Here is a 25928-nt window from a genome sequence, read left to right as displayed (position 1 = left end):
AGACACTGCTACAGCCCCAGTCACCCTGGGACCTGAATGGCACATTAGATAAGCTAAGTGGCACATGAATATCTGCTAGATAAAGTTTCTGCCTACAGCCTGCATGATTGCACATCAGGGAGCTGAGCAAGAAGTGAAATATAGCTATGTGAAAGTCATTAATGACTGCCAATCAGCTTTTTACAGCACGTATTGCTCATCTGAATTCACCAATCCAAAAAGACATGTCACAGCAGGACTGACTTGCACCATTCGTCGCATGTGGGTGCTACCAGTGGCGAAACCCCCCACAAGCGTTCAGCATAAATTCATATGAAAAAAATGCTTCCATGTAGGCAGAGGCCACCAGTGGCCTAAGCACGTGGAGAATTTTTTCATACAATTTCTCTCGCGTGAGCCAAATATTGTTCGCACTTATTTGTTCTCGTGTCTTACAAGCTCATCAGCAGTGTGTCAAGTTCGCAACTATAAGTCAGCAGTGGATAAATCATGCATCTAACTCTCAATCAAATCAAATCATTTTATTTGCCAGAAAGAACAGTTTCTGGAGTGGTTCATCGGCTAAAAGCTGTTATGGACAGCTTGACTGAGCCGATGAACCCTGTACAAGGCGGTTGGGACGACAACAAAACAAGAGCAAAAAACAATACATAATATGCTAAATATAAAACACAGTTTCACAATAGTACATTATACCAATACACTGAAGAAAATAATAAACATACCATTGACAGTACATCACACTTGCATTTCTCAAGAAATATATAATAACGATGAAGATACAACCAGGAATGGAAAGAACAAAATATCACAATAAAGTACATTTTTACAATATAATTGTTATCACTATATTTTCTGTTATACAGAATATAACAAAGATATGTAAGGTACAACCAAGAAAAGAAAGAATGAAATTTTTAGTCCCGTGTAGCCCTGTGCCTTGGCCGACAACATGTTGAGGGCAGCGCCGGCTGCTCTCCCTGGCGCCTCTTGCGAGTGCACCTATAGTACTGCAGCCAATGCACGCAGCTCGCACATTACCACAAAGTTTGTTCCTCGCCCATGCACCAGCATACAAAGTTGAGCCATGCATGACAACAGCAATTGTGGCAGGCCACTCGCCTTAATGCCCGTGGGTGGGGACGCCGCTGCCGAGGCAGGTGCAACGATGCCAGGGGCAGCGCCGCCCACAGGAGTCGCTGCAGGCGGGGCCTGTGGCACTGTTGGCTGTGGGGGCCCTATGGGCACTCCCCCTGCCGTCAGGGTTGTCGACAGGGAGCCCGGCATGCTCACGTTCACCTGCTCATTAGCCTGTACCTCAATCCGGTAGCCGGGTGGCAGGAAGGTGTTGAAGCCAACTATGAGCTCTGGGTGACCTTTGAAGAGGTTCGACACCCGTTGGATCACACCTGGGGTGTCAATGCTGTCAAAGCAAGAGAATGCAGGTCAGTTGACACCGAACCCATGAGAATACCTGCCACCTTATAATTCAAAAAACACTACAGTGGAAAGCAAGAGATATTTTAGAAAAATACTAAAAAATTTTGAATAATCAATATGTTCACAGTTTATTAAACATTCACCGATGTTCTGCAGAGATGCTGTGCACAGGGTCCATGCTGTATATAGATAGTCACATCAACAATGATCTGTGCCACAGACAAGCAGAAAAGTTTAGGAAGTTTAACAGTTGCTCCTGAACATTTTACTTTTGCTTCTGCTTTAAAGAGACACTAATGAGGAACACTAAACCAGTTTAGCCTGATAAAGCAGTCATTGAAAACTCTGTTAATTTTGCGGTAATAGGCTAATACTTAAAAGAGAGAATGAAGGTCTAAGTTTGATTATTTCAATTTCACACCGAAACCTTAACGCCAGTAGGTCTATGTGACGTCACGGATTTCAAAATATATTTTCGTATTTGGACTGCACTGCCTCAGTAAACGTTCCAGTAGCTTGCCATGTTCAGTCTTTGGCTCCTTTATAATACAATGTAGTCAATTTTCAACAGTAAAGAATGAAATGGGCCCTAGCAGACGCTGTCAAAATCCAAGACTTCACGGCAAGCTAGTGCAGGAACTTCAAGGCGGCAGCACCAGTCGTCTTTCATTTTTGCGCCTTTTCTGGCTTACCAGGCAATTTCATGCAGTAAGAGTGGTGTTTTTGATATTGTAGAACGGTAATTTACTAATATAAGGGAAATGATTTTTCTCTTTAGTGTCCCTTTAAGGAAATATTCAGGGCACATGCTCTCACTAATGCATAAGCTTGCAAAATATGCAGGCATAAATAATATAATGCTAAGTCAAACTTGCCTTTGCGACTTGAATTCTTTCATGATGTCCAGAAAATCATTGTATACTTGAGGCTGGTTGCCAAACCTCAACTTGACTTGGTCAAGATAAGACAGGGCATCTTCCACTTTCAACCTCTGGAACTGCTGCTGCCCATGCAGCTGAGGTGTGTGCGCCTGCAGGGTCAAAGGGGGTATCAGGAAGTGGCCGCAGGCACAATTCACCACGCAGACGCCTCCCACATTGCGCCAGTGAACTAGGACTAAAGCACACACGTCTTCTTCAAAAGTGGATGGACGCACTTCTGCAAATGGCAAATTAGCACATCACAAGGGCACCTATGTCCACAAAACATACTAGAAACGAATAGAAAAAAATATATATATAATATTTGCCTCAAAAGATCTGTCTTGAACCATGCTTGCTTGCTTCAGATGGAGGGACCAAAGCTGCTAGTGCTGGAAGGCAGCAGTGCCATTTGCCATTCAGGAACAAGGCCTAACTCGCTGCCCTTTTACCAAGCAACTGCAGGCTGCTATGTCACTTCACTTCATCTTCTACGCAAGGCCTAACTCGAAAGTCAACCAATCAGAAGGGGCTGCCAGCTGAGCAAGTGTCACCTCTTCTTCTACATGCGCCATTGCCCAACAGGCTCCACCAATCAGCTGCTGCCAGCTTCGAACTTGCCACTTTGTCTTCTTTCACTTCACATGCGCTGCTTTTGCAATAATTATATGCAAAATTAGATCACTGTTCCTAAAATCTCTACCAGGGAAATAATTGAGCAGAATATTTAGCTTGCCTTTGAAAAACTTTGCACAGGACCCTTCACAAAGGTACTACTTTATCAGGAATTTTTTTTTAATGTGGCAATCAGACAGGGACAGGAGGAGGGGGGCAGCCAGAAGAAGTAGAAGAAGCACAGGAGCATCAGAAATTTAAGACTACTAAAAAGCTTTAAGGAAACACTTCTGAATCTAGATGAAATAGTTATGTGCCAATTCTCAGAAACTAAGCTTTTCAACCAGCTTTTTTTAAACATTGTCAAACATTGCAGTCAGACCTACTCTACAAGCTACAGCATGCACCGAATGAAAGACTGCTCTTTACCTTTTGGCACATTGGGGAGTCTCGAAAAAGTAAAGTTTGACTGGAGGTATCATAGAAACTGGCCTCCAGTGCCTCTCGCACTTTTGAAATCAAGCAACGCAAAATGTGCGCTGTGGTTGACTCGGCTACATAATTTTTAAATGCCAGTAGGAGCTTCTGTCAGGAAAATTGGTTGTCCAGTTTTCCTCTCCCACGTCTGTGCTACTTTAATGATGCCCCAAACAACAGCACATGGTCAGGAGTGCGCACTGTCTTATATCAAGTGCAACTTCACTTCTTCCAACAGTGGGTTGCTTTTATCGATTAGCTTTCTGACAGCGTATATACAGCTTACTTTGAGAAATCATTGTCGTCGTGTGCACTTTTCCCACACAAAAGCGCACCGTCGATTTTAAACCGACCTTCGGCTGGCACTCATGGTTTGGCTAAATGTGCTCCAACCTATCTTTATTCTCCTGTAGACACAAAAGTCTCACCTGAGTTGCATGTGATTGCCCACCCAAGGGGTGGTGCACTGATGATGGGCTGTGGTTGTGACCCAGCTGGGAGAGGCTTCCAGCTCCCAAACGTGGCCTGCATTGCATGCAAGGCATAATAAATGCACTACCATGTGCACTAAACAAGGTCGAGGATACTGAAGGACGCTGAGGTACATTTTTTCTAAATGCAGTGCTACAGCTGTAGGCTACTTCGGGCTCTTCCCCACCTTCGGTGACGGGTGGTTCCATAACCAAAAAAAGTCGGGGAAAGTAGACCCAGGTTGATGCACAGGTGCAATAGTGTCACAAGGCTCACACAGGAGGTTAATCATGCTGCAGCAAGCCGAGACATGACCTTACATTCGACATGGCATGAGCGCGCGCAGGTGACATCTGACTCGAAGGCTCTGGTGGTTGCTCATGGTGATCGAGGTTTTGGCTGGTCTCTTTCTACGTTTGAATATACAATACACTGCTGGACGCATCTCACCTCGGGTCATAAATAGAGTGAGAGGTTTACTACAATATACCTTATCTTTACAAACATAATGTGACCACAAGTTTAGCACAATGAAAGACACTCGAATCTGAACCTTAGAAACCTTCACACCAAATTAACAGAGTACCGACACAAAAATCTTGTGCCCAACATTTCTTGCTTTTTTGAATAGCTGTCGACTCAACAGTTACGGCATGTAGCCTCAATTCCTCAAGAATAATTGCACCACCTTGCATGCCAACGAGTTAGAAAGGTTCATAGGCTTGCAGCACCCAGAATATCAAAGCAAACACGGTGGCTTACGAAGCAGGCCACACGCGATTTCTTTTCACTCATGAGTACAGTATGCGTGTTGAAACAATGTCTTCTTTGTCAATAATAAATGACATTAGCATCAGGGAATTACTTAAATTCATGGCATTAACATAGCCAAGTCTGCTTTGAAGAGATAGAAGCCAAGACGTCAGCATTTGGTTACCGCTAGACATGGCCACAGTTACAGACGCACTGGGAAATTTTAATATCCTGATACAGCACGGTACATTTCTGCAAAATAAATATCGCGTAAATTTGTCCACGCAGGCAAATAAAGGCAGACTTGATGGAATGTAGCCAACACTCTTGGTGCATTTTACGAGGCAGCAAAGCAAGCTTATCAGAAGTGAGATTGCTAACTTCCAAATGAGACACTAGGTAGCGTTAGCTCGGTGGACATGAAAACGTGGCATTCATGCGGCATACGAGTACATGCAATACAAGAAATTAATGCATTACACGTCTACTGTATCTGTATAAGTGCGGCTGCACTGTCCATCATGCACACAGGGCACTCTCACAATAGTTGTAAGAAACTTGCACCAGCCAGTCTACTCAAGTGCCAGATTACTGTGAAACTGGGAATTACCCTACCTCCACTAAGCTTGCACGCCAAAATGCAACATACCTATACATTAAAAGTGTTGACTTCACACACTGCATTCAACCAGTCATGCATTGCAGGAAGCCCAAGATACAGTAACTCCATATTACAGAACATTTTAACTAGTTTTAAAGCACAGCAGCAACAGACTATGCAATTTTTGTGTTCAGCCAATGGTAGATTAAAACACACACACAAGATTTAACATATAGTATGTGCAGTTCCTTCAACCTCTGGGTCATTTGATATGTCTAATCAAAAATTACTCTTCGAGACGATGCAAGCCCATCTTTGACAGTCATTAACAGAGTGTGTGTGAAAAATTATACATTACAATAAATTCAAACTGAGCAAAGCATCAGCCACATAACAATGCAGACACATGTTTGCACCTAAACAACACGACCAATTATACAATATAGCAATACAACCACTGTAACAAATGGCAACATATGACAACCAACTCACAACCAATCTAAATAAATCTTCCTTCTACACAGAGAAATATTTAAAACTAAAGTAAAGAGCTTCCTCAACCATATATTAAGATAAGCCTATTGTTATTTACCCTCCCGAGACCTGAAAGCAGCACAAGGGCCGCTTTCCAAGTCAGTTCTTATTTTCGACTGGTACGTTATGAACGTGAAAAACCCATTTTTTATTTAAATAGCACTGTTAGTTGCTGAAAGCGATTTATATGTACGCAGACAAAGTCACCATCTTGTTATGTTTGTCACGGTAAAAAATGCTTTTCATTGTCTAAACACAAAGATCAAGATGTAACATTGTCAGTGGTGGCAATGCACTTCATCGTTTTGTAGCTGGTGTAACGTTTACAGGAAAGCACAGACGTAAAAACAAAATATAGAAGGCAGCATGGCTACCCAACTCACTGTAGGCCTCACGCATGCCGCACGGTTAGCGTGTAATAATAGGAATCAATTCTGTCGGCTGTCAAAAAAGCAGTCTCGCTGGCTGTAACGCCATAAACAAATGCGGCCAATGAATGCAGCGACGCTACGTATTGTATTGCATGGCAGATTCACAATTTTCACACCGTTTAAACTATGTCGTGGCGCAGCAGTGTCGCAATTTAGGTAAAAGAAGACCCGTTTGGTAGAGTTGTGCGAACATTAAAAGCTTTTGAATAACAAATTGAACAGTGTCCTTTTCGATTCGGTCTTCGAATCATATAACACTATTTGTAAATGTGAGTACTCTTCAAATACATTTTGAATATTTCCATGTCAACTGCACCTAAATTAACAAATTTGGAGCAAAATGTGGTAATTTTCAACTCCGAAGTCATAGTATTGACATAAAATATGAGAACTTGCATAGTGGAGCAGGCTACGTCACTTATATAGCCATGCTTTACAGGGTGTACAGCAATAATTCACACTTCCTGAAGAGCGCCATGGAAAGAAATAACTTGATTGCTCCAAATGCTTCATTTGTGCTTTTAATAAACAATGCTTCATAATGTAGTACGTAATGAAAGAAACTTGCTAACCTTAAGAATACTAGGATGTGGACATCATTTTATATGAATTGTGATAACAGCTATTCATTATTCGAAAACTATTTCAAAGGTATTCATTCGATTTCATTCTGGCACTATTTGATTAGTATTTAATTCAGTCTCAAAAATCACTATTCGCACACCCCTACCCTTCGGATCAGTATGGAACAACAAATTTCAGACCGTGCAGGTTGGCGCAGCACTGCCACCACTGCATTGGGCGGTTGGTTGCCATGCTGATGCTGCACCCTGTATTTTCCTGCCATTTCGCAGTATTCAGAATGGACTTCACGGCACTTTTCGTCGACTGTAGTAACACAGTGGTATAGATTAAATTAACGTAAATTTTCTCGAATGATGACAATAATATGACTAGGCCACTTCCATACACTTCTGCAGGCAGCTGACTTTATGTTCGGGATGAATATTTTCCACAAATGCTTACGAATGTAAGGCAATGGGCAATATATTGTACAAGTCTCAGGAGGTTGCACTAATGCTTCAATGCAAACAGATACTGCAGCCCCGTGAACAGGACATACACCCATACTGGGATAAGTAGTAACGCCAGAAAAGCTGTGCCCCCCCCCCGAAACCCTATCACCATCTGCTATCGCATTTCAACAGAAAATGCTCACGACTTCAGTTTCAGCCCCAGACTTGTTCCATAGATGCATATTTCTGCTGTGCAGAAATACAAGACCACTGCCCTTCCCTGCACTCTACTAAGTTTGCCACATTTGGTTATTCACTGTGCTGGGGTTTCTGCCATACAAATAATAGAGAATTCACCCTTTATTTTATTCTAACTTTTTAGTGAAAAATGTATCCACTATATATGCTAAGATATGGTAAACACAACTCAAATTTTGCAATTGAGGGCTTGCATTGGCATCATAGCTGCTATGTTGAAGGAACACAAGCACAATGGAAAGTTGGACTGCGAACCAATCGAAGTAACCATTCCATTTAAATTTTCTTCCTTTTAGTGCTTCGCCAGGGGTTTGCACAGCACTCCGTCTACATTTTAACTAGGCTAAACCAGTTGTGAGCGGTAGATAAGGAACAGAATTTAGCGAAGGGGATTGTTACATTATACCAGCCCAGCTTAATTTCCAGCAGCACTGTGGAAGTTGTGAATGGTGCTCTAATATTGCGTCCGCGAAGCCACGTGCAAGCCACCCTGAAAGTACACATCAAAAAATGTCTGTCCCACCAATAGAAACCACAATGGTGGACTCACTGGAAGCCAGACGACTGCACGGTGAACTGGACACCAGGACCCTGCATGTTTTCACGATTGTCAGCGACGGTAGGGGCACCACTGTGTGTGGAATCCTGTAGCAGGGCCAAGGGTTGCCGCTGTGAGGGAGGCTTGGCACGCGACCCCACGGCACTGCCGCCCACTATGCCGCCCCCACCAGGGGCCACCCCCCCAAGCGTGGGCCTGTGGAAGCCACCCGACGACGCATGGTTTCGGCCTGGAAACACTGCACCAGCCGATGAATTCAGTCCAGGGTGGTGCTCCTCCAGACGGCGACTCATCCTCTCATCCTCTCCACAGTGCACAGCTGCATCACGATAGAGAAACATTCATATTTGTGTGGCACACAGGTAGATCAAAACAAAAGGCAGCATGAGAGGGACATAAATGTAAAAAAAGCCAAGAAAACCATATGACACAAGCACAGTCTACCAAGTACATGTTAGAAATGTGGAAATTTGCAAAGGAGGCAGGGTTATCACACAAAAGCTGCAGAAAGCACATGAAAACAATGAGACTACTAAAGAGTGTCGGCAAAGCATCCAGCCAACCCCTGTATGCATCATCTTATAACACTGATGCAAATATAAACAGCCCCGTTTACTATCCTTTTCAACAAAACATCACTGGTAGCACATTTCAGCTTGCTAGCACAGAGGGCAAGGCAAAACAAAAACTACAGCGCTACATTCTAAGAAAAGTCTACACCCTTTTGGGCTTATCTTGTCCTCAAACAATAATCATCTTGCATGCTTTTTCTTTCTCTAATGCTGTGCGCCTGGTCCTTCCAGGTCACGGACGGTGAGCGCATTATCAGCGTGACATAGGATTCTTGACAGTAAAGTAGTGAGCGCAGAATTTTCAAGAAAGCAAATGCAAGCAATACAGAAGACGATTATTTTTCGGGGAAAAGATACACTCCAAAGGGTGTAAACTTTTTGTGGTATAACATGAGAGGTCTGCTAATGAAACCAGGGGCATAATGGTACTAGTAAAAAGAGACAAGGTTTATAGAAACAGAGAGCCATGCAACTACTGGCACAAGATCAAAGAAGACTGAAAAAAAAAATAAAAAAAGAACACCTAATTATTGTGAAGTCTGAACACGGAGCCTGGAATACAGCGTTGCATCCTGCATTAGTATGAGTGAACACCACAGTGCTCCACTCACTCTTTGACTCTCTACATGCAAAATTTGCAAGGAAATAGCTTTTGTTTTCCTTCGTGGATACACACCCTGCAAACTTGTATTGATAGTACACTGGTATACAATATCTTTCAGAATGCGAAAGCTATGACAAAATATCAAATGTTAAGCATGCAGCCCACAATTGAGCCTCTTTGTGGCCTAAGCTACACGTTTAGGCTATAAGTATCCGACCTCTCACAGGATTACGCGTCTAAAAGGTGTCAGCAGGTGCACATGTGCTATGTATACTACACATACATAGTGTACAAACACAAAGCACAGGGTACCATAAGCCTAAAGCTGAAATCCATCCAAATGCAAGAATTTTTGAGACAATATACAGTCGAGCCCACTTATAACGATCCCATTCAGAGTAAACTTTCGGCTACATCAACACATTCTCAACACCAGAAGAGTTTCGCTAGGAACCTATGAGAGAACCATCCACTTATAACAACCTGCTGGACTGTTGAGTTCGGTTGTAACCAACAAAATGAACTGTAGAGCAACGTCTCGATAAACAGGTGCAGGGGGAGGTTGCCTCTGCAATTATTGCTGTAATACATGCTGCCTTTTTACTTCTTTTTATTACTTTTTTTTTGCAGTTTTATTGCTCCCGCACTGTCAATACTTTTGAACAGCCCCCCATGAAGCAATCTTTTTTTTTTTTTTCCAAGGAAAATCTTCAACTCGATTTAGGGCTACTATTACAGTGATTGGTGCAGCTGCTGACTATTGCGTAGATGTCTCCGAACACCTCTGATGGAGCAGTTACTGGAGAGGTGTGACAACTTCTGGTAAAGGAGGCCTTCAACTGTGCACACCCCAATGGTTAGGAGTTTCACTTACAATCACGCTGTTGACGTGATTGAGGCACGCTGAGGATTCCAGAATAATTTTGACCTCCCTGGGGTTTTTTAATGTGCACCAAATGCACGTTACATACACGAGTGTTGTTTTTTTTTTTCATTTCGCCTCCATCAAAAAACTCGCCAATTTCTGACAGTAAGCACCATGCGTACCTTTTTTTGGCAATAAAAAGCGCTGCTTCTGTATCTTGTTCACTTCTTTATCGGTAGTTTAAACGAACTTCCTATATAGTGAACATATATTGTGCTACAAAGGTGATGGTTACGTCCGAACTTGAAAGTAGACCCTTTTCCCTATGCTGTGGCTGCAGTGTAAACTTCCAGTCGCATGATCTCAGCCCCCGAAGTTTACCAAGAAAACAAAAGTATATTCTGCCATAGTCGACTATAGGTACATGTCCTCAATGTGCTCAAAACCTTGTCCGTCGACTCATGTATGCAGGTTTCGTGCACATTTTGGAGTAAAAAATATCAATGTACATTTTAACAGCACAGTACATTTTAACAGCACAGCAAACTTGGTGCCAATAGTGATTATATGAAGGCTTTAACAACTTTCTATTCATTTAATTACCAGCTAACTTAGTCTGTTTTAAGTGAGGAAACCGGATGTCCTTTGGGACCTCCACGTGCAAACATCGAAAATGTCTATAAACTGCACAGCGGGGACACATTTTGTCAGCCTATTGTGTGTGTAAACATGCTACTCAAGCTGCATACTCAATGGCTGCAAGGCAGTAGTTTAACTGCTCTCCCCTCTGAGGGCGAGTCGCTTCTTGGAACTTCTTGTCTGCCAAAAGACCTTTTGTCACCACCTTTTGTATGCTTAAACAGAGTCAATGATTCAATCATAGTGACGACCTTGTTAATGCGTACTTCCTTCAGTCACTGCTTTAGCCACTATGAAAGTTTTTACGTGCTCTAACTGAAACACAAGCCTTTCATATCATGCTAAGAGACGCAGGCTAGCCGCAACTGCAACGAGAAGAAGGCAGGGCACTGCCACTGCCAAATTCTGATGTATTTCTCACATGCGACCTAATGCATACAAAGCTGGAATGACAAACATGTCCTGATGAATCTTTTTTTGTCTGTGTGATAAAACGATGTGCCAAAAACCTATAATGTACACATAGTAGTAAAAGCTTTGATGGCAATAGTATTTGTTACCCTGTTTTATTATCTGATTCACAGCACAAAACTAAGCTTAAATGTAACATTCTTCCAATGCCTCCAACATTAAAACAAAAAGGCATCACAAGCAGGCAGGCTAATAACCCAAGAAGCATACATTTCATAAGTGTGAATATAATAACTTTCACACATCTGTCTTTAGAACATTGGTGATCGATAAATGGTACAGGCAGATCTGCTTAAACCACTGATTCTAGCAATGCAAAAGAAACAGCACAGGACACTATGAACCAATCAGGATAGTAACGCACATCCGAACAAGCTGAAGCCACACCAAGTATATATAGGTTGCGCGGTTTCAAGCAAAGCCAATATGTAGACGGAACTTTAAATAGTATCCGAAGCAGCCTTCAACGTGAAACACAGGAGAGAACAAATAAGGCGTGAATTTTGAGCGATTCACAACGGAATGGCTGACGCAGCAAGGTTTATTTCCCAAACGCCAGTAGGGATTGAACGATGGATTTCAAATGCTTGAAAGCGAGCTACTATAGGCACAGCAATTTATGCAAGGTTTCGAACACGGGCGTTTTCTTATAGGCGTTCTGGCTTCTGTATGCAAGAACGCGTCGGTAACAAGGAACGCTACGCGTTCCGTTCGGCGGAAAAGCACCGCGTGCACGCCGTTCCACTTTTATTCCGAACCAGACGAACTGGCCTGCTTCAGGCCCCTACGCGATCAGACGTCCTCGCCCGGCGACTTTCCATCGCGAGACAACAAAGCGGCGCCCGAATCTGCACGCACCAAACGACTTCCTTGGCGCGCCACAGGGCATCCCTTCCCCTTCCTTCAGCACTCGAAACAGGGGGTCCGTCGACTGTCCGAGCCGCGGGGACGAGGGCGAACGCGTCCGGGGCATCATCACACCCTGCTGGGCTGGAATTTCGACGCGGGCTAGACGCGACCGCACCGAGGAGGGAGGAAGACGCTCGCGGCGCGACGGCGGCACATGCGGGGGGGAGCTCAGCTGGTGTGCCACTCAATGGCAACCGCGACGCGAAACGCAGCCAGCGGAAAGGTCATACCCGCGCCCACCGATCCAGCTCGTGCCCAAGCTTGGATTCAAAGGAACGCACTTTCACAGCCACTATGTTTCTAGGGTCGCACGCGGCACGGTCTGCTCACAGCACGTCCATGCCACGCCGAGTGCAAGAAGAAAAAAAAAGCGCGGCCGTTTTCAAAGTCTCGCCCCGAAAAAGAGCTCCTGGCCGCCCGCCCAGCGAAACGGGGTACGATTGAACGCAGCCACCGTGATTTCTTCCGCTGCCCGTACTCGAGCGAAGAGCTGAGATTTGCCTCGCTTACCATTTCCAACACAGTGGCCCGCGACGACAACATGCTGCGGAATCCGTGACAGTTTACCAGCAGAGCGCACTGCATCCTCGCGCGAAGCAAATATGGCCGCGCCACACTACCAACACACACAACACAACGCTCTTCAGCAATACTACAACGCACGCACGCACACACGACGGGGAAAGTCCAAGAGCGCCGCCAAGCGAGGGAGCCGCTGCGCTCTCGCCGAAGCACGCACATCGCTGCTGCGAAGCCCTGCGTGCGCCTCGTCGTGCGTGCCGCTCGTCATGACTGCGTCCGCAAGAGCTTTCACAGCGAGAAAAAGAACGGCCTTCCTGCGACATCGCAGTCCGTCCGTGCGACTACAAGTGGTGTTTTCTGATGTGGCTGCTGTTCTAAGCAGTTCGCGAGATAGGAACGCGCTCCATGCAGCAGTGGATCATAACAGCGAGCTCCGCCCTCTCCCCACCTACCCTGCTCAGTAGACTCGCCCACGACGCTTGGGAGAGTCACCTGGGCCGAACTAACGTATGACAGGCGTATCGCTCCCGAGAGAACAGGACAGCGCTTTCTTACATCGGGCCCACTCAATATAAGCCAATACAAGCTATTTCTACCGCCGTGGTGGCCGAAAGATTAATCCTGATCGCTTAGCCAGGCTTTTCCACCGAAAGGGACGCGAAACTTTCGACGCAACGGCAGATCCGTGGAAGCGTTCGCACTAAACCGTTCAAAGACACTCGCCGTTCACAAATGAAACGTGTGAACAAGACCGCTACTTCGGCGTTTTTTTCTCGAATGCACAGAGCGATCCCCACAAACGGAACACAGAAAACGAAACAAGTAATAACGGTGCGAAGTGGTCGCGCGATTCCAGACAACGAAGTGCAACTACGCGCTCTGCAGAACTGGCGCTCTTTGGTTAGAAATACTGTACGTTTGCGCTGAGTAGCGAACGTAGTAAAATCTATGCGGGTATACGAACAACTGTTTGCCTTCGAGGTCGCAGTTCCGACCTACTCCTTCAACGACGCACAGTTTAGTCCGAAAAGCTAACGTCCTAAAGTGGTACGTTACGACGGCCGAAAAGCGCTGAAGGAGCCATCAAAAGTTGAAACGACGACTATGGACGAAACCTGTATAGAATCTACTGGCTTTAACACGCTTATTTTCCTGTCATCACGAAAATCCAGCAATTAACTTCGATGTTTGTAGAATTTCTGGTCCATCAAAATACGTAGCTTCAAGATGGAGAAATACAAGCCAGACGAAAAATACGTGCACAGCTACGAAGTTAAACATCTTGTAGCATAAAAGTAGCAAGTACAAGTGTATTTACCTTTCTCGTGGTAACGATGAATCCGAATTTAAATGACGCGAGAACGAACAACTGAAAACCTCCGCCATGAAATCCTTTCCTGAATAACTACGTCACTCGTGTTTGGGTTGCCTCCGGCCAATGAGAATGCCCTAGGCGCCCCAAAAAACACAGAAAAACACACGCGCGCAAAAAGAAATATTTGCGCGGGAAGCTGAAAACGGGGCTACGGATTGGCTGTTGTCAGCTTGCATACTCCGAAATTTGAGCTAGTTTTCGTTTCGTTACGGCTATGATGACTGGAGTTTCATGGTTCCTTGTAGGTTCTGTGCAATGCAGCCTGCAGTGGTGCATGTAGCCAGAAATGTTTGTCGGCGGGAGGCTGGGCAGGCCGCACTAACACAGAATTTTTGCATCCGTATCTAATGTGTGTATATCAACTCGCGCAACTTTCAGATCTGTTTCACCATGCAGGACCGGTTCAATTATGGTTGTAGGTGTTATCAGTGCTTAAATTCAAAGAAGGGGCGGGGGGGGTTGATTGATGTGGCATCAATCAAACGATTGATTGATGCCACATCAATCAATCGGTTGATGTGGCATGAACAACACCAGGATGCAGGTATTCTCATACTGCTGCATGCATTTACCCGAAACGGTGCACATGACAGACACCACCCTTGTTCAACTAAGATTCTTGGCACAGCATACCGTTTCATGAGTCACCTGAGCCTGAAGCTACCTGCTCGTGAATTATTGAAGACTCACCTTGGTTTCTTTAGGTTACCCGTTCATTCATTTTCATTCGTTTATTTGTGCATTACGAGTGCTGTGTTATTATTATACCAAATACGCATGCACCTTGTCCGCTTATATATATATATGCGCGCTGTGCTAGTCACCGCCGTATGAGCATAATTCGTTTTTCTCGGCAACCACTACACCAAACTTGATGAGGTTTGTTGCATTTAACAGAACAACTTATAATCTAGTGACTGTTGGTTTCAGATTTTTTATTTAGGTGGTCTATTTTTATTCAAAATTGCCCAGAATTGCTAATTTTCAGAAAACGAAACTATGAAGTTTACAACTCTGTCACTCAGCAATGACATATGATATCACAATTCTGTGAATTTTATCTAATAGTACATCTAAAGCAAACAAAATTGATATGTTACACATGAATATCAAAAAATGTAGTAATATGGAAGTACAGCCTTCAGCCTTCAGCATTCTACAGCATTAGTGAGAGGGTAGCAGTCGTCGTAATAAAGCTGAATAGGAGGTATAGAATGAAGGCAGTACAAGCCTACGTCCCAACCTCCAGTCACAACGATGAAGAAATAAACAGTTTTATGAAGATGTCGAATTAGCAATCAGAAAGGTGCGAATTCAGTTTACTGTAGTCATGGGCGACTTCAATGCAAAATTGGGGGGAAAGCAGGCTGTTGAGCAAGAAATTGGCAACTACGGCATCGATTCAGGAACACTAGAGGAGAGATGTTGGTAGAATTCGCGAAAAGTAATAGGCTCCAAATAATGAATACCTTCTTCAGGAAGCGCAGCAACCGGAAGTGGACCTGGAAAAGCCCTAATGGAGAAACAAGGAATGAAATAGATTTCATACTCTCTGCCAATCCCAACATAGTGGAGGATGTAGAAATGTTAGGTAGGGTAAATTGCAGTGACCGTAGGTTAATAAGGTCTTAGATTTTTCTCAATTTGAAGAAAGAAAGAATAAAATTAGTCAAGAAGAAACAGGCCAACCTAGACCTACTAAGCTTCAACAAAGTCACTCCCTCACCAGACAGCAGACAAATTCAGGCTGGTGCTCGCAAACAAATATGCAGCTTTCGAACAGGAAGATAAAGACAAAGTAGAGGTAATGGATGAAACCGTAACTAGGCTGATCTCAGAAGAAGCAATTGAAGTGGGAGGTAAAGCACCAAGGCAAGCAGTAGGTAAGCTCTCCCAAGTAACAAAGGACCTAATAAAGAAACGACAAAACATGAAAGTGTCAAACTCGAGAGACCAGGTAGAATTCGCTGAACAGTCAAAACTGATCAACAAGAAGAAAGTAAGGTTTATTCGAAATTATAACGTGGGAAAGATTGAGGAAGCGGTAAAATATGGACACTGCATGAAATAAGTAAGAAGAAAGCTTGGCATAGGACAAGGCAAGATATATGCACTGAAAGATAAGCATGGTAATATCATCAGCAATTTCGATGACAGTAAAAGCAGCGGAAGAATTCTATACTAACCTGTACAGTGCCCAAAACAGCCAAGCTACTTTTATTCGAAATAGTGATGAACCGGATACGAAGGCTCCTTCTATAACTAGCGATGAAGTTAGAAGGGTCTTGAAAGACATGACCAGGGGAAAAACTGATGGAGAAGATGGAATAACAGTAGATTTAATGCTTGAAAAGCTTGCGGCCCTTTATACGCAATGCCTCACGACTTCAAGTGTACCAGAGAGCTGGAAGAACGCCAACATTATACTAATCCACAAGAAGGGAGACGTTAAATAATTGAAGAATTATAGACCCATTAGCTTGCTTTCAGTATTGTATAAAATATTCAACAAGATCATTTCCAATAGAATCAGAGCAACACTTGACTTCAGCCAACCAAGAGAACAGGCTGGCTTCAGGAAGGGACATTCTACGATGGATCATATTCATGTCATCAATCAGGTAATCGAGAAATCGGCGGAGTACAATCAACCTCTCTATATAGGTTTCATAGATTGTGAAAATAAATTGATTCAGTAGAGATACCAGCAGTCATAGAGGCATTGCGTAATCAAGGAGTACAGGAGGCATACGTGAATATATTCGCAAACATCTACAAGGATTCCACAGCTACCTTGGTTCTCCACAAGAACAGTAGAAAGTTATCTATCAAGAAAGGGGTCAGGCAAGGATACACAATCTCTCCAATGCTATTCACTGCATGCTTAGAAGAAGTACTCAAGCTCTTAGACTGGTAAGGCTTAGGAGTGAGGATCAACGGCGAATATCTCAGCAACCTTCGGTTTGCAGATGACATTGTCCTATTCAGCAACAATGGAGACGAATTAGAGCAAATGATTAAGGACCTTAATCGAGAAAGTGTAAGAATTGGGTTGAAGATGAATATGCAGAAGACATAGATAATGTTCAATAGCCTGGCAAGAGAACAAGAATTCAGGATCGCCAGTCAGCCTCTAGAGTCTGTAAAGGAGTACGTTTATCTAGGTCAATTACTCACAGGGGACCCTGATCACGAGAAAGAAATTTACAGAAGAATAAAATTGGGTTGGAGTGCATACGGCAGGCATTGCCAAATCCTGACTGGGAGCTTACCACTGTCGTTGAAAAGAAAAGTGTACAATCATTGCATTCTACCGGTGCTAACATATGGGGCATAAAGTTGGAGGTTAACAAAGAAGTTTGAGAACAAGTTAAGTACCCCACAAAGAGCAATGGAACGAAAAATCTTAGGACTAACGTTAAGAGACAGGAAGAGAGTGGTATGGATCAGAGAACTAACGGGAATAGACAATATCCTAGTTGACATTAAGCGCAAGAAATGGAGCTGGGCAGGCCATGTGATGCGTAGGATGGATAACCAGTGGACCATTAGGGTTACAGAATGGATACCAAGAGAAGGGAAGCGCAGTCGAGGTGGGCAGAAAACCAGATAGGATGATGAATTTAGGAAATTTGCAGGCGCAAGTTGGAATACGCTAGCGCAAGACAGGGGTAATTTGAGATCGCAGGGAGCGTCCTTCGTCCTGCAGTGGACATAAAATATAGGCTGCATGATGATGATGATGACCATAAATCAAAATTCTAACAGGAAATAACTGATCAGATCAGCTCCAATGGCAGTGATGGTGCTCGCACACTGCTCGGCTTCCGAGAGCGAGACGGCGGCACCAGCCAGTGGGCCTCTTCGATTATCCGTCTCTGACAATCTCGGACTGTCCGAGAAGCTGGACACGCAACGCTCATTGGCTGAAAGCACTGCCTCGGGCAGTCCGGGAATAACAGGGAAGGATAATCGAAGAGGCCCAGTGTTACCCAGCAGCACGCGCGCGTCACGCGACTACCTCACCGACGAAAACAAGCACCACGTAGATAACTAATCTAGGTGGTATTGCGAAAACCCGCCTCGCCCCGCGGCGTGGCCGTATCTACTCCGTCGAGGCGCGCTCGTGGCGTGGCGTCGGAGCCAATGGGAATTCAGGTGCCGTTTCGCTGCTATAGACGCCGGCTTTTTCACTAAATAGGCCATTTGATGCTTTCGCATTAAAAAAAAAAAAAAAAAAAAAAAATATCTGTCAGCCCTTCCACTGGGGTGGAGATGGAAGACCAGCGAACTTGTACTATGGTGGTAATTATGTATCTACAATTATGACTATTAAGATGTGATGGTGTAATTGGTTATTTAAACTATTAAATAATAAGAAATATATATGTGATCCGGTGGTTTTCATTTATTTAGTGACTACAGGGACCATATGGCCTTAATATATGGTTGCTACGGTATACTGCTATAGGGTGTACGGCAAAGGTTGGCACGTTCTTCATAAAAACGTCACCAACGCCGCGCGCGTTCGGTGCGAACGCGGGCAAAACGCCGCCGCCATCGACAACAGTTCTGCGCGTTGTTTGTGTGACCGCACACAACCGCTGTCAAAACGCTGGCGCGCCAGCAGCCGCGAGCGAAGGTTCATGCGGTCTATCGCTTTAACGGAAACGGAGCGGCGAAAGCACAGCGCATACAAAGGTAGGAGTCGTGTTGCAGATTGCTTTCAAGATACGGTGCGCGCGACCGCACGGCGCCGCGCAAAGTACAAGTTCGCAGAGCAGAAGCTGCAACCCCTCCCTCCCGCGCTGCCTTCCCGCTGTCCTGTTGCCAGTTCCCTTTGCGACCGGTCGCAAGATACGCAATTGGTGCCGCAGCCTCCCCTCCTTCCACTTTTCCTACTTTCTATCCCCTTTCCCCGCCCCTCAGAGGGCTGCAGAAACATGCATTTTTTCTCTTTTCCTCAACCTCTACTACTAAAGTCGCCTTTTCTCTCCGCCGTGCGTTCGTTCCCCGTGAAAGCGCGCGTCCCTCGCACGCTTTCATTCGCATATACAGCCTACGGCCAATGAGTTTTTTTCTACATCCGGACGCGAGCATCGAAGACTGAGCCCTGAACAGCTTCGCTGTAAAAGTTCAGTATATATATTTTAAATTTGCGCAGCACGAGGACACTGTATGGCCAAAGAAAGGGGCCCTGCGCCTGTCGTCTGTGCCTTCGCGCTCCAAAATATATATTAGAGGCGAAGCACCTTAGGGCCGAGCCTTGTCCCTCGTTGTCCGTAGCTCTGGTTTGCATGGAGACCGCTAGGGGCGCTGCGGTGCACAAGGGCTATATAAGCGCTGTATATACTGTACACATGTACAGTATATATATGTACATATATATACATATATATGTATATATATATATATATGTATATATATGTATATATAAGTTCTTTTTCATAGTTTTACGATACTTTTCTTTCTGGTTCAAATATATATATATATATACATATATAAAGTTCCAACACACGGTAAAAGCCTTCAAGACTTTAATTATACTAGTCAGCTGCCATTACGGTGCTCCATGTCTTCGTTCTCTTCTTTCACATCTTTCTCCTGTTCGCTGTCTGTTCCTCTAGGATCACTACATCCTCCCGGGCTTCCATTATCATCTCTCCTGGGATGATATTGAAGAATAATAGCGATCGATGCCTCTTCTGTGTTTCCTCAGGGTCCTTGATAATACACGGTCTTGAGAATCCCTTGGTGCTTCACTGTTTTCAATACTGAATATGGGCCTATAAAGGGGCACTTTGAATCCAACCCCTTTCGAACCAGCACCATGTCTCCTGGTTCAATATCGGGTATCGTGGACTGGTGACGTTTGTCGAAGTTCTTTTTCATAGTTTTACGATACTTTTCTTTCTGGTTCAAATCCAGTTGCTTTTCGGAAAGTGTTATTTTTTCAACTATATAAAGTTCTTTGTCCGCAGGTAACCAACAGGGTTTTTGGAAAGCGGCGAAGTAAGGGCTACATCGCAATGCTGCAGTGTGAGATCGGTTATGGTGACAAACAGCTGCTTCCAGAGCGCACTTCCACCCGCCTTTGAAGTTGAGGTATAAAGATAGGAATGTCTTTAAGTCCCGAATCACCCTTTCTGCAAGAGAATTCGTTTCTGGGTGATAAGGTGCTGAAAAACGTAGCTCGACGCCTCTTGCTTCAGCCCAACGGCGAAGTTTTTCGCTTCGGGATGCCGGTCCGTTGTCCGCAACGATCACCTTAACATTGGAGAACATATCCCTCTCTAGAAAAGAAGTTACACAGTTCGCATCTTCTCTGCCAGCTTTAGCAGCCACGAACTGTGTACACTCGTCCACTGCAACGAGGAATGCTTGCGTCTTTTTGACCCCCTCGGCCTTCTTTTTGAGTGCAGCAAAATCGAGATGTAGTATTTCGAAGGGCACATTTCGAGTATTCTGGAGTGACCATTTTGTTTTCACGCGGTCTGAATTTAGCTTTGCAAAGTTGGCAGTTGTGGCACGTCTTTATGTAGTTAGCGACATCTGTCTTCATGCCTTTCCAAGTGAATCTTTGCGTTAGCTTTCTGTATGTTTTAGTGAATCCATCACGGCCTCCCGACTCCGGACTGTCGTGGTAGAGTCGCAGTATGGTCGGTATCGCTGTTTTGGGCACTTCTAGCTTCCCGTTTTGCATCTTCAGGTCTTGCGTTCCTTCCCACAATTTGCTCATATTCACTTCTTCATGGGTAACTTCTCTTGGTACATGAAGTCTAGACAGAGCATCTGCGTCCTGATGCTTTTGTCCTGGGCGATGTGCTACCTCGAAAGTGTACTGCTGAATTGTCGTAATGGCAGCTGACTAGTATAATTAAAGTCTTGAAGGCTTTACCGTGTGTTGGAACTTCATAACATATATGTATGTATATATACATACATGTATATATACATATATATGTACATATACATGTACATATACATGATCCCGCAGTGCTTCGCCCACTCATCCTCATTCACTTCGTGGATATGCGGTGTTTTTTATACGCACGCAGAAACTCATCTGGGAGTTGTATGCGTGAGCATTGTGCCACTTGCTCATCTCCACACAGCCCGGTGTCATTATCAATGTTATGAAACTTGATCCAACCAGTATAAACGACAGCGCTGCGGCGAACACGAACTGCTGCGGAGCAAAGTGAATTGATGATGCAAGCAAACTACTGCAGGTGACGCGGCGCCATGTGCGCTGATGACGGTCCAATCATTAGCTGTTATCGTTCTATCCATCCGCATCTAACCACTATGAATCGCGATCAATACTCCTCCAGTGGCAGCGTATGGTGCAGTGTGGCGCGGCCACGCGGGCCTTATCGTGAAAGCGATCTGCGATGGAGACTCTGCTTAGTCTGCGTTAAAGCGAGAGGACAGCACGTATGTCAATTCTCTCGCTGGTGCGGGCCCTATCTTGAAGGCGAGTGTCTTACGTGACGGACGGGTTTGCTCGTTGGGTAGGCGTAGAAATGCTTACGCATTTAAAATTTACAGCCTTTGGGGGCGCATCTTGTCCCCAGACAATAATCATCTGTCTGGCTTGAGTTTCATTTCTTCAAAACTCGGCGCTCGCAGTTTCCTGTCAATAATGCTATGTCACGATGATAACGTGCATGCCGTTCATGACCTGGAAGTACCTACTGGGTGCGCAGCATTGAAGAAAGGAAAGGCACACAAGAAATATATGACAGTTATTGTTTGGGGACAATCACGGTGTCATATTTATTACACTGTGGCGACAACATAAGCCCCAAGGAGCGCACTTTAATATATGAGTGTTGTTTCCCGAGGGCGCCATGACATATCATGTAAATGAGCACACATAATTGACTGGCATATCTGCACAAATTCCCTTTGATTCGCACAGTGCTGCATTTGCCAGTGAATTCGTATATGTTGCCGGTGACGTAGACGCACCCGCAAATTGGCGACCAGCCGAAACATCGGCGGATAAAACGTTCCTCAGTTGTGAACCTTTAGCTTGGGAGATGTTTTTTGATGCACTCAAACTGTAATTGTATACTACGCCTGCAGCTGAATTTTGAGCAGTGTCCTGTGCTGTTTGACTGCATCTCCTTTATTCCAGTTTCTCTTATTTTGTTCTTCTCTTTCCATCCTTTTCCTCTCCCCTTTGAGGCAAGTGGGCATTGCATCACATATCTAATAATAATAATCTAATAACAATAATAATTTTATTTTCATCAACTCGGTGGAGGAGGCTGCAAGTAAAAGCTGCTCCAGTAGAGGCAGCTTGACGAGGCCCGCAGCCCCCTTACAGAGTATTCGGCAACAACAATTCATACATGTATACACATGTGCATTTTATGTACATACACCTACATGTACCCACATGCGCGCATATGCATGCACATACCTACGCGTGTGCATACAGAGCCACTGGTGTCCAAAAATAATTAGGTAGCTTATGTAGTTCTCATGGTGAAAAAATGAAACAAGTAGATGCCGCTGAGCACATATATGTATATACATATATACACATGCATTCATATACCCGTATATACACATACACTCATATGCATACCCATATATCTACACAAACATATATACACACTTTATATACATACTAACCCGAGAGGAAGTACACTTAACTAATAACTTAAAATCCTGTACATACAAGTCTCTCAGTTGTTGGGCCGTTAGTTACGTGACACCAACGCCTAGATTATTATATTTATTTAGAAGCATTGGCATTGTGTACGATAGCTTTTCCCTTAAACAATTTGTTCTGGGTGTGACCACCCGCCATATTTCTTTATGACGGGTAACATAAAATTTGTAATTGAGTTCAAGGCTACAAAGTTCTCGTAGAAAGGAGCTGTTCAGTTTTACTTCTCGCCTAACGGCAGTTGTTAACTTGTACTGGTATAATTTTAACACAGACATTATGTTGGCTTCCTGAAATAAGTTCATAGTATGGGAGTTATAGGGGACATTAAAGAGCAGCCGAACAAACTTCTTTTGCAAGACAAGTAATTTATGCAAATTAACAAAAGTAGTTGTACCCCATACCAACAAGCAATAATAGAGGTATGAATAAAAAAGAGAGTTATAAATTAGAAGTTTAACTTTAAATGGCAGCAGTGATTTACATTTCCACATCATGCCAATGACTCTAGATAACTGGATTGTAAGGGCGTCAATATGCTCGTCCCAAAGCATATTACTCGAAAATGTTACGCCGAGTTTTCATACTGGTAACCATTTCTACTGTTTTATCCCCATACATAATGTTAATATTTGAATTGACTGGCTTATTTTTAGGCCTAAAGAGCACAGCTTTGGTTTTTTTTTTGTATTTATTTCTAATTGGTTCATTAGTGACCAGTCCCTCAGCTTAGAGAGCATGAGGTTCGTTTCATACTCTATATCTGTACAGTTTGTTCCTGAAACAAATATACTGGCATCATCAGCATACAGGAGATATTTTACGCTTAGGTAAATATTTGTTAAATCATTGATATAAGCATTAAAAAGAAGGAGCCCCAAAACACTTCCCTGCAGAACTCCTTTTGAAATAGGCTTCATACTTGAGCAATGCTTATCTATCTGAACAAATTGCTGTCTGCTTGCCAGGTAAGATTTAATTAGTGCCAAACAATGACCTCGAATGCCATAGCTTTCAAGTTTTTCAAACAAAGTTAAATGGTTAATATTATCGAATGCTTTGCTAAAATCCACATAGACGCCAAGCACAAGTCTTCTTTCTTCGAACTGGGATAAAATGAATTCCTTTTGTTCCAACAGTGCATGTTCGGTAGATTTAAGCTTTCTGAAGCCGAATTGGGCAGACAATATTATATTATTCTTCTCGAAAAAATTAAGTTGGCGATGTAAGATTTTTTCCAAGCCCTTAGAGAAAATAGGCAATATGGATATAGGACTATAGTTTTGGATATCATTTTTGTCTCCCTTTTTAAATAAAACACTCACTTTAGCGATTTGCATTCTTTTCGGAAAAGTTGCACTGGACAAACATAAATTAAAAACATATGTAAGTTGCGGTGTGATATATCTAACACGTGCTTTACTGGTCTAATTTGCATGCCTTCAAAATCACACGAGGAACTATTTCGCAGTGACATGAAAGCCGAGAAAACTTCATTTTCAGAGACAGGTTCAAGAAATAATGAAAAGGGGCTGGCAACAGGCATCATCAACTGAAACAATGTCCCAGGTGAACTGTTTTGATCGTTCCTAACAAAGTGATCGTTGAACATAGTGGCGAGAGGGATGCCATATATCTCATTGCCATCTATGTTCAGCTTTTCTATACGAGAATATGATTTATTACGATGTAGGACAGTATTTAACCTTTTCCATAAGAAATCGGGTTTTGGTGTAGGGCACTCAAATTCCGACTGAATGTGTCGCATTCTGCTTAGTTTTATTTCCTTATTCAGTTTATTACGATATATTTTGAATTGTTTCAATGTGTCTGGGTCCTTATTTTTAATAAATTTATGATACAACTCGTTCTTGCGATTTATTTTTGCATGCAATTCAGGCGTTATCCAGGGTTTACAAAATTTTTTGCCTAAGGTAATTCTCTTTTCGGGAAAGTGGTACTTGTACACCTTAGAAATTATATCTATGAACTTTGTGTATGCCTCTTCAGCATTCGTGATTTGACAGATAACCTCCAGGTCACAGGTTAACATGAGTTCTAAAAGCCTCAAGGTTGGCTGCTGTAATTGGCTGATAAGTGAAACATCTCGCATCCCTCTTGTCTCGAGAACTATGTTTAGGTATCATGATAAATATTGGAAGGTGGTTGCTTATGTCGTGTGATTGCACACTGGCAGGTTATGCTCTCGTTCTGTATATTTGTTATAAGTCGAGTAAAGTTTCACTGCTCTCTGTAATTCGGGTTGGCGAAGCAATCAGATTTTCACAACCATTTGACGTTATTATAGTGATCACTGCTTTCTGGTATGCAGAATTTACAGACAGATCTATGTTAAGATCACCTGCTAGATATCAAGAGTAAGTTATTTTCGGAAACAAAATGCAAAAACCGTTCATAGATACAGAAAAAACTTGGAAGGTTCCCATTTGGGGGGCTATAACAAACAGAGAACACGTATTTGCCGGCACGTGCCATAAGTATTTCGAAGTCGTCACGTACACTACAGAACGATGGAAGCAATTCGCAATTCATTGCATCTTTCAATGGCAACATAACACCACCCCCTCGACGATTTAAAAAATAACAGTGATAAGGAACCCAGCTAAATTCATCGTGGTCATCTTTGAACCACGTCTCCATGACCATGACGGCATCGAACAAAAAGGAAAAACTAGAGATGAAATCCACGACATCTGTTAGTTTAGCGCAGAGCGAGCGTGGATTCAAGTGAAGGCATTTCAAGGAATTTTTATGTTCGGTTATACCAGCTGCATTCCAATTCTTGCGGAAGAAAATATCTATGTTGTGTCATACTGGACATTTAACAAAAACAATGTAATTATGAAAGTACAAACTAAGCAGGAAGGTCATGTGCATATCGTATCACAAGTGCTCGGTCGCCATCCGCCCGCCTCAGAAATACCTTGCCATTTCGGTGCCACACGTAACGGTACCCCTTTTCCTTTGCCCATTCTTTCACCTTACCAAGGAAGTGCCTGTTGCGACTGGTCAGGTTTTCGAGTATCATTTAGCCTTTGCACTTACTGTCACTAATAACTGAGCAGGGAGGGTAGGGTGCACAAGGTGTCATGGCATGCAACAACAGTGTAGTAAGGAATACATATGGTCTATTCTAATGCATAATTCATGCATGGCAGCAGTGGGCAGGATGGTCACAAAAAATTTTTGTAC

At 43.6% G+C, this 25928-nt stretch overlaps 1 protein-coding gene across 2 annotated transcripts in view; it reads right to left on the bottom strand.

Moving 5' to 3' along the window:
- The window catches only part of LOC119455732 (paired amphipathic helix protein Sin3a), a 52626-nt gene extending 38515 nt beyond the window's left edge, over positions 1-14111 (bottom strand). Inside the window, exons 1-5 of one of the 2 annotated variants that reach the window (XM_037717159.2) lie at positions 13976-14111; positions 8067-8394; positions 3881-3977; positions 2316-2470; positions 1123-1423 (exon numbers count right to left, since the gene is read on the bottom strand). In XM_037717159.2, the coding sequence (XP_037573087.1) occupies positions 1123-1423; positions 2316-2470; positions 3881-3977; positions 8067-8368 (855 nt within the window). In that variant the 5' untranslated portion in view covers positions 8369-8394; positions 13976-14111. Of the gene's footprint in view, positions 1-1122; positions 1424-2315; positions 2471-3880; positions 3978-8066; positions 8395-12645; positions 12932-13975 lie in introns of those variants that run through there. The other variant, XM_037717160.2, reaches the window with a different exon arrangement.
- Positions 14112-25928: the final 11817 nt, after the last annotated feature.

This window comes from Dermacentor silvarum, chromosome 6, assembly GCF_013339745.2.
Source record: "Dermacentor silvarum isolate Dsil-2018 chromosome 6, BIME_Dsil_1.4, whole genome shotgun sequence".
Classification (NCBI taxonomy): Eukaryota; Metazoa; Arthropoda; class Arachnida; order Ixodida; family Ixodidae; genus Dermacentor; species Dermacentor silvarum.
The sequence above is the reverse complement of the archived record's forward strand: the minus strand, read 5'-3'. Positions and strand labels throughout refer to the sequence as shown.